General features: G+C 41.5%; 1 protein-coding gene across 1 annotated transcript; it reads right to left on the reverse strand.

Moving 5' to 3' along the window:
- Positions 1–205: 205 nt before the first annotated feature.
- Positions 206–9,209, reverse strand: sfxn3 (sideroflexin 3). The gene is made up of 11 exons (XM_012880561.3): positions 9,121–9,209; positions 7,775–7,950; positions 7,393–7,563; positions 5,339–5,437; positions 4,399–4,474; positions 4,215–4,300; positions 3,982–4,109; positions 2,099–2,148; positions 1,069–1,118; positions 928–975; positions 206–841 (listed from the first exon to the last, which is right to left on the reverse strand). The coding sequence occupies exons 2-11, from the start codon at positions 7,936–7,938 to the stop codon at positions 745–747; spliced, it is 969 nt and encodes a 322-aa protein (XP_012736015.2). The 5' UTR covers positions 7,939–7,950; positions 9,121–9,209; the 3' UTR covers positions 206–744.
- Between the last annotated feature and the right edge of the window lie 465 nt (positions 9,210–9,674).

Genomic DNA, 9,674 nt, shown 5'->3' on the forward strand with positions numbered 1-9,674 from the left:
CCAGTTTTAACAAGAATCATCCATGTGTGTTCCCGTCACATAAAGGCTGTCTGAATTCGGCACAGCAGTCCGAAGTTCCTTTCCTCCCCACGATAGAGTTCTTAGGGTTGAGCCCATCAGAGGTAAAGGGGCAGGAGCTATTATAAGAGGTATTCGGATGGAGCTAGTGACTTTGTTTAGCAGCTCTAAAGCAAATACTGTGACGTAATTCATGAGGTTTTATTTTTTATAGAAAACAAAGAAAACTGATTGGCTTGAAAAATATAACCCAAAGAGAATATAAGCTAAAATAAATTTTTCCGCACCCCTAAAGACTAAAAGTACACAACTAAATGAATGTAACAGCTAGAAAAGTGGATTTTGCAACATGTCCCCCATTAAGAGTCAACAGGGAAGGGCTTTAAAGCCACAGGCTGCAAACCCCGGTAAAAACAAAAGGTTTAAAGAGCAGAAACACAAGGCAACGTTACAACCAGGAGCAATTAGAGACACAACTAACAGCCTTCATTTAAACTGGAATATTCTATTAGTACATTACATGTAGCAGGAAACGCGTATCAGTAAACCACACATCAGTGATCATCAGATGCCTGTGTTATCTGTCAGAGGAAGACAAAATAAAAAAAAAAATACAAGAACCAAATATATAACAAACTCCAAATGACTGCAAAAGCATAAATAAAGGTTGTGCTTATGATAACAGGTGTGTGTGTGTGTGTGTTTGCATGTTTTCTGCTCATGTGCCTACAGGCCCTTGTTGAAGTAGACGGTGGTGGTGTCTGGACTTAGCTGCCGTATCCTCTCTTGCAGATCCGTTTCCAGCCCGCTCACGCTCATGGAGCTGCAAAGATATGGTTAACCATTACCGTAAAGTCAGATAACGCTTCGCTTCTGCCGTGTAGATGCCAAGAAAGTTGCTGCATGTACCTTTTCTGAGGGAACAGGGCGCAGCAGAGAGGAGTCGCAAACACCAGGCTTAAAGAAAAAACAGAAACATGTATTTTTTTTTTTTTTTTTAGATGCAATTTTAAGGTGCATTCACAGAGAAGATGAGCTTCTTTTACTCACCACAGACCGACTAAGCTCACTTGGACAGGAGCATTTAGAATTGGGAAACGCTGCAAAAAGAAAAGAAAAAAAAAAAAAAGACGAAAATTAGGCAGATTCCCACCAAATATGTTGTTTATCTGTTCTGAGGAACTACGAAACTGGCAGTGATGCAAGCGTTGGGTTTGTGACTTCAGCATTTATACATTCTTGTAAACACGTTTGTACCTGATTTAGTTTAGTGAGAAGTCCTTAAAGCATTTCACATGTTTCAACAACTTTGAGCTTTGTTGGACTTCCAATTCCTCTGGATTCAGCTGGATACGGACTTCTGGGCCAATTTCTGACTGATCAAGATTTTAAGCTTTTAAGAGCTTGGAGTTCATCAGAACTTAATGGCTTTCGCAAATCGTGAAAAATCAAGTCTCTACGGCGATACAACTGAGGGAGTTTCCAGACCAAAGGTCCAATATTTAAGCATCGTCCTTATGTAACTATATTTATAATTTCTTTTTATTTCTAAAGTGGTGTTTGTCATGGTGGAATATATGAAGATGATCACCAAACTGTCCCTGGAGTGTTGTCTCCTTGTCAAGGGCGAATTTTCCAGTGAACAGACTCTTTTGGGTGAGAAGCGCTCTCACACTTGGACTGAATCAGCTGCTTCACGGCTAACTAATCATTTTCCAGCTGTCTCAAAATAATCACTACAATTTGAATAACTTTTCACCAGGGACCTGCAGCCTGACAGGAAGCTCTGGACCTCCTGGCGCCTCCTTCACTCCGGCTGAACCTCAGAGCTCCAAGATTTTTTATAATGTGGAAAGCTGCTCTATCAGGTGGATATCCTGTTGATACTGTATACGGTTAAATTGTTGTCATAAAGTAAGATTGTTAAGCTAATAAGGCGCTGCGCAATGAAATGATCTAAATCGGTCTGCAAATAATCTAAAAGCAACAAACTCTCATCATAAAACTGCAAAAAACACATTTATGTCTCCGGTAAAGCGTATTACCATGCCGTTTGGACTCAACAATGTCGTGTTCCTACCTTCATGAAAGCTCTTTTCTCCAGAGAGTTCATTATAACCGGAGGAATGGCTGTTAAAAAAAAAAAAAAAAAAAAAAAAAAAAAAAAAAAAACATTTTTAAAAAAAAATTACAAAAATGATTGAGACCAATACACAACAAATGTAAAAAATATCCCACTTCAGGGACTGATTTTTCCCCCCATCTCCTAAAACATGTTTACAGTCAAATATTCATCTGATCTTATCCAACCATGAATTATAATCGGTGCAGAGCATTAACCTTTAACTACTCAGACTGACATGATCCAACAAAGGATGGCCTCAGCTGTTTTTATCTTTGCTTTGACGCACGTGCAGAACGCTGGCAAGCCGAGCACGTTGACATTACTGGGCCTTTGTGTCGGAGACTATTTAGACTGCAGCCAAAGATGTTGAGTCAGATACCAGGCAAAATCTCGTGCGCTCACCCCCCCAAAAAAAGCAAAACAGAAGAAAAGGCTGCATTCCTTTTCTGAAATAAACCTGCTGTGATTCACTCCTGCACTAAACCGACATGGTGTCATGCAAAAGTACCTCTAGGAGGTTTTTTTGTTTGTTTTTTTACATTTTGCAACGTTATAACCGCAAGACAGGAAGTACTTTATTAAGATTTTATGGGATGGGCCAGCAGCTTGTTCCACATACTTTGTTCTGGTGCGTTCTCTGACCTGTATAATGCCGCTCCCTATTATTCTCTAACAAACCTCACAGAAAAGATGATCTTATATGTAGATTAAATTACACAGTTTACAGTTTATTTACTGGGTTTTATCAAGGGATACCAGAGGAAAAGAGGCAAAACACAAAGGCCACGTTCACATGTCTTGATCTTCAATTCCGATTTTTGGCAGCAATCTGATTTTATTGGGGTCGCCTTTCACACGGTTCAAGACCGCAAAGCGGCCCTCATGCGCAGATGACAGGAAATGTTACAGAGCAGCGCGCCGTTTACGCAAGTAATTGTTTCTAGAAATGTTCAATAAAGTTTGGTAAAACGAAAACGGCGTCTCTCCTTGTTATTGTTAGAAAGCTGTTGAGCAATTGGACCCGACAACACTAAGATCACATCATAGAAAGACCAAGTAGACAGCAGAGTGATGTGAAAGATGGATAAAATGTAACATGACCGTTCAGACGGGGGACGCTAGGGCTGGACGATATAGAATAAAAGCATATCGATAAAATAGAAATCATATTGATCGATATCGATAATATACAAACGTATACATTTTGCACTTAAAATATACATTATAAGTGCAGCCCTGGCCATTTTATGCTGTTGCTTAATGACCTATTTTCAAATAAATGGATTTAAACACAACCCTTTATTCAACCAACTTTTTACAAAAACTGTAAGTGTTAAGAAAAAAAGAACATGTGCTCTCTGAACTCTCTGAAGGCCGATGGAGCTTTCCAGGGTTTGTGATTGGTTGGGAGGATGCAATGACTGTAGTATTAACCTACATGATAGGCTAGAATGCACTCTTCTTTTATTGAACTTTTTATTGACCCGTTTTTTATACTGAACCATACGATCTAGCGATCGATATATATCGTTATTGAACTATCGTCCAGTCCTAGCAGACGCTTTGAAAAATATCAGATGTGTATCTGACTTAGCACCACATATGGAAGTGGCACAGATGAATTTTTTGGTGGGTGAAAAAAATCGGAATTGGGCCGTTCACACTATACTGTGAAAAAGACGGATATGGGTCGCATATGGGCAAAAAAAAAAAAAAAAAGAACATCATGTTTGGGTCACATTTCCCTGCAGTGTGAACCCAGCCAACCCAGCTTAATCTTAATTTACACACTCTTTAAACATAAATTGCAGCCACCACAAGAGATAAGGTTCAATTACCCATTGCAGGCACAGCCATGCCAATCCTGGACACCACCACCTGAACGATGGCTTGTTTGGCCGCGTTGGCCGACTCTCCTAACCTGTTGCCGTTCTCGTCCATCACAGGGATGCCGTACTTCAGCTCCCTGACGGAAGGAGCCAGAAAACGGGTTGTGTCAGACAGGACGGATTCCTCAAAGCATCTAAGCGAAACAGGAAGTGGTCACGCATCAACACTCCTGCCACCTCACCTCTGTCTCATGAAGGGAATATTAATACAGTTGGCAGCAGCAACGGCAGCAAAAGGGACGAAGCGACTGACGATCGGGGGGAGGCGCTGCAAGGACAAGGGGGAAACAGACAGCCGTCACTTTCTGCACCCAGGTCTGCAGGATCTACTTCATCCTGAGTGTTCACGTGAAGCAGGAGCGTTACCGTAGCTAGAGACTTGAGGCCCAGCGCGGTGACCACGGCTCCTGTGGTAGCGCTAACGTAGGCGGCGCCGAGCTGGCTGCAGAGAGGGAGATTAAGTCGACACTTAGCATACGTCAATTATAACTTCCTTTTATTTCCCCCACAATCACCGCAAGTCGGTAAAAGCTGACTAGCATAACAAGGTGTGAATACTAAAGAGCGGAGCGTCCTGCTAGTAAGGTTCACTTACACAAATTAGAAAAAATGCCAAACGCCAGTTTAGAGATGTTAAAAATGCATCTAGATAAATAGTTAAAGCAGAGACAGAAGCATCAGATTTCAGACAGTTTTCACTCTTAACCCTTAAATATGCATTCATGCGTTTGGAAAGCACACCTCTGCTCCTCGTGACTGGATTTCTGCAGCCAACAGCACTGCAAAAACGGAACTTAAAATAAGTAAAATGTTCTTAAAATTAGTGTATTTGTCCTTGATTTGAGCAGGTAAATAAGATTATTTGCCAATGGAATAAGATTTTTGCACTTAAAATAGGAAAAATTCATCTCCATCACCTTATTTCAAGTACAGGATGTCTAATTATCTTATTTTGGGGGTCAAAATACTCCATTCCATTAGCAAATAATCTTTTTTTACCTGCTCAAATCAAGGACAAATACACTAACTTTAAGAACATTTTACTTATTTTTAAATAAATGTTTTTGCAGTGAGAGCGGGCTGCGTGTTTCAGAGCACAGTAACGTCACTGCCCATCCGCACGTTAAGCTGGTATCAGAGGGCAGTCGGTAACAAATATCGGCGTGAGGTCATGATGACACGAAGCCAAACATGCTTTAACAGCGGACCAGAACAGCAGCTCCCACAGCCTCCTCACAGACAATGGCTTAGAGGGGAGGACACGAATGAGCTACAGAGCAGGAGGAGAGAGAGAAGGCCTCCCTACTTCACGGTGATGGGAGCGTCTCCACTGCGGTTGGTGTAATTGACAACGGCGTTGAAGGACTGGTTGACCCACTGCCAGAACACGACCGCTGGAGTAGTCCTGAAAATAAAGGAGAACAGCAGCAGTGTGTTAGGGGAACTGGGGGTGAAGCCTTAAATAAGAAAAAAAAACACAACATTGCAAAAAAAAGTGGAGGATGTAACAGAGCTCACTGAAGTATTTACATTTTCGCTCAACGTTAAGAGATTCTCAAACAGATTATGGTTTCCCCTCACAAAGCATTTGCTGTAGACTCTGATCTCCTTTTAGGCTTCGGCATCGCAGCAGATTCACAGCCACAACTTTAACACGATTTCATCACACCTCCTATCAGTTTATATCGGGCCCAACACGTCAAGCACAAAGCCGCTGCTTTAATTACCTGAGCTAATGCGCAACCGATCAGCGGCATCGCTTGTTTGATGGAGAGACAGGAAGGAGTGGAACTGGTTTCACACGAAGCTGAGGACTTGGTCTCACCTAAGAGGTCAATAATGTCGGGTCATCGTCCCTTTCAGGACACCATGGCAGAATGCACCAGACGAGCCAGTTCAGACTTTACTTTTACCATATCGTGCTGACTGCCCATATTCAGCTACACTCTGAAATACAGCCTGGTGAGATGGAACCAAATCCTCTGATGTGCTCCAAACACAGAGTCTGCATGGAAACTAGAGTCCTGTGTCAATCAGAGGACAGGCCCTTAAAATGGACTTTACAACTCAGGGTGTTGAGGACGCCACGGATGGCTGTGTGAGCAGAAACCTCAGAAACTACAATTCAAGGTTTCCTGCTTGTGCCCTCGTTTGTGAACGAAGTCCCCCCCCCCACTAAAGCGGTGTACCTATGCAGATGGGCCCAGATTCTGACGCTTACTGTGTTCTGGAAAGCATCAGATCGGCCTGTTTTACCAATGGATTTTAGCTTCGCCTCAACAAAGGCAAAGACAGAAGGAGCCATTATTGCCGAGAACCAGCAGAAAAGAAAGTTAGGAAAAAGAGAAACATTTAGTTTTTAAAGTGGCTTCCTTATTTTAAGGCAGTAACTTACCTTATTTGATTCTCAATAAATAGTGATAGTAATAATAGTGATATCATCTTTATTGTCATTGAAACATACATTACAACGAAATTTGTTCTCTGCTTTTAACCCATCACCCTTAGGGAGCAGTGGGCTGCCATGTGCGGCGCCCAGGGAGCGTTCTGGGGTTAAGGGTCTTGCTCAGGGACCCAGAGTGCAGGCACTGGGGATCGAACCGGGTACTTGCATCCTACTCTGAGTGCAAGCGTGCTGCTCTAACTACTAGGCCAGCACTCCCCGTACACCGAGACGCAGCTCTGTTGTCGAACTCACATTTATAATCGATGCCGAAAATTTATACTGCTGACGAGCTGCAGCTCATAAGAATGAAACGTCACAGTGACGCCTGTGTAGACAAGCCGCTGCCACTTTAAAGCCACACGGGCAGAAAGTGAACGGTGAAAACCTGCTGTCCTCTAGTGGTGAAGCACTACGACGGCATGGTGGCAGGTACCGTATGTAATGGTACAATCCCCGTTTAGTGGGGATCCAGCATTTAGTGCTGAACAGACAGAAACAAAGGAGCATAAAGAGCCAACAAAACACAATCAACAATTACATTAATGCAGTTGGAAAGTGGTTTATTTAAGGCTATATAGCTTTTGAATCTGTTTGAATAAGACAAATATTTTGTAATTTTATATATTTATAAAAAAATATATATATATTTTTGGACAATATGTAATTGAAGCTGTTGTATCAGTTAAAACTCGTCACTTATTCAGAAGTGAGGGGGGGGGGGCATTTTTGATTATTTAAGAGGATTTTCACTGCCTGCGGATTAAACGTTCTATTTTTAGACGCCGCTGATTCTGGTGTCATATCTGCCGTTTTTTGTTTTTTTTTGTTTCTTTTTTAATGATCGTTATTTCAAAAGGGATTTTTTATTTTATTTTCATAAATCAGTCATTGCTGGATCTGAACCTCTGCTGTACCTGTAGAAGGTGAGCATGCAGCCTGTGATGGACATGTTCATTGGCACCTGAGCAGACATCCGGCCAATCACGAACATCTTCTCTCCGGTGTCGGGGTGGAAAGCGGAGTCGTAGATGTACTTGGCTCTCCAGAGCTCATCCTCGGTCAGGCCAGGTTTCACGGTCCCAGCTCTGAAAATGGCCCAACAGCGTAAAGATTTTTGTGTTTTAGCAGAAACTTGAACAAAGGCGCAGACAAAAAAAAAACAAAAAACACTGAAGAGGTGTTATACGTCTTTACGACACGGTTACTCCACAGCTGTAAAGACAACAATTGTAGCAGGAAGGTCAGGTGAAAGCTAGTTTCCATTCACGGCCCATTTAATTGACTCCATCACCTCACCTGTAGTTCTCTACGATTACTCTGGCCTCCTCCAGAGTTTCAGAGGACAGCAGGACGGTCCTGGGGTCGGTGACCTTGAAGAAGTGTTTGGCCCGCCCCATGAAGGTGCCTTGGTCCCATCTTGGCTCCTTAATGTTTATGTTGAGCGACAACTCTCCAGACATCCTGGCTTTTCCCTGATCAGTATCAGAAATTATCATAATCGAGATCTTTTTTTTTTTTTTTTTTAAATGGAAAAAGCTGATGTTAGGTATTGTACAAATCATAATTAGACCTATTTGATGCTTAGATGCCGTTAATGGATTTTTTTCATTTTATTTTTAAATGTAAGAAGCGTTAAGGTGGATATGATCAAAACAGAAGCAGCAGGACATTTAAGCACTTGTTTCTACCCCCATAAAAAAACAAACTATTTTTCTCTCTGTCTCTCACAGCAGTACACGCCCCAGCTCCCTTTTCCGGTAAGGGCTTTAAAAGTGAAACTATCTGAAGCTGCTCCAGTTTTTATCTATTTTGTCAACAAGCTGGTTTTTTTTTGTAGCTACACAAACCAATTGTTAGGTTTTAACCACCAAATTATGGGGTGACAATTTCTAATTTTGAATATTCAAATTAATATACAAGTGAAAATTATACAGGTTTGCAGCTTGAAGATGCCAAAATAAAAAGTTAAATTCCAACCACTTTTAAATGTAATCCTGAGCAAATTCACTTAAATTCTCCCACACACAGCAGTTGGAGGTCCAAATTAGTTTATATGTATGTATGTATGTATGTATGCATGTATGTATGTATTTATGTAGCCTGTGACCATCCCTGTGGTTTAAGCAGCAGTCATTTTACTAGGTCCATACTCTTGATAAAATAATAAGCGCATCAATTTGGTAGCTGTTTGGCTCTTACTAATTACTGAAAAAAAATAAAAATAAAAAAAACAAACAATAACAGCCATAAAAACAGGAGAGACCACTGCTGGAACTGGTCAGAGCCGAGAGGTAACAGATGGGATGCTAGAGCAATGTAGCCTCCTAGCATGGTGGTTAAACAGAAACCAACACGCCGAGGTACACAAATAGGACACAAGGACGTTAAAATCTAATTTAATCCCCACCGCCTCACGTGTAAAGATCACAACATAAAAGAGAGTCCCTTCATGCCATTACAAATCCCTCATTTCCTATCGAAACTGAGCCAGCTAGCCGTGGCTGCTTTACGAGCTAAAACCGTGATGCTAGCGCTTCGACTAGCCTCGGAAGGACGCATTTCATGAAGGAAAACGCGTGAACCTGTCCGGGTTATGATATGAAATATTCAGAGAAATAAACGCGGTCAGACCCGAAACATACCTGCTCCAGTTAATTTGATTTTCGAAAATATGTGACCTCTCAATATCACAACCACACACACCGGGTGGACCTATGAGGCGTTAATGGGCTCTGAAAAGTGTCGTATAATACATGTTTCTCACATTTGAACGCGATGTAAACAACATGCTGTGAGTGAACTACCAATACGCATACTAATATCTCCTTAAATTAGTCCCTTTTAAGCACTGGAGAAACCCTTTACTGCAATGATAATGCCATTACATTGGTTACACAAAAATATAAGTTGTGCACGTAGCACTTATGCTTGCAACTAACATGTTATCACATGTTCTAAATTTTTTATATGCGAACATACGCAAAGATTTTTATTTGGCGTATTAAAAAATACGTAATAAACACATACAGAAATAATAGAGCGCCAAGTAGTTGCCCTCAAAAGTTTTTGAGGGAAAGTGAAGGCAGCACCATTCTGTGCGACACCCCGAGGGCGGGGTTAGTAATGTGTAGGCGTGTGAGAAAGGCAATACGTGATTGGTTAAAACACCAGCTGAGTATTTCTGACTTGTTTCGAC

The sequence above is a fragment of the Fundulus heteroclitus genome, chromosome 22, assembly GCF_011125445.2.
Source record: "Fundulus heteroclitus isolate FHET01 chromosome 22, MU-UCD_Fhet_4.1, whole genome shotgun sequence".
In the NCBI taxonomy this organism is placed as follows: Eukaryota; Metazoa; Chordata; class Actinopteri; order Cyprinodontiformes; family Fundulidae; genus Fundulus; species Fundulus heteroclitus.

Excerpts from the sequence above, each read along its gene's own strand:
- sfxn3 (XM_012880561.3), bottom strand. The coding sequence starts at position 7,938 with ATGTCTGGAGAGTTGTCGCTCAACATAAACATTAAGGAGCCAAGATGG. Across the intron at positions 4,301-4,398 it reads GCCTCAAGTCTCTAGCTACG|CGCCTCCCCCCGATCGTCAG; the intron begins GTAACGCTCCTG and ends TTGTCCTTGCAG. Across the intron at positions 4,110-4,214 it reads ATTCCCTTCATGAGACAGAG|GGAGCTGAAGTACGGCATCC; the intron begins GTGAGGTGGCAG and ends TCCTTCCGTCAG.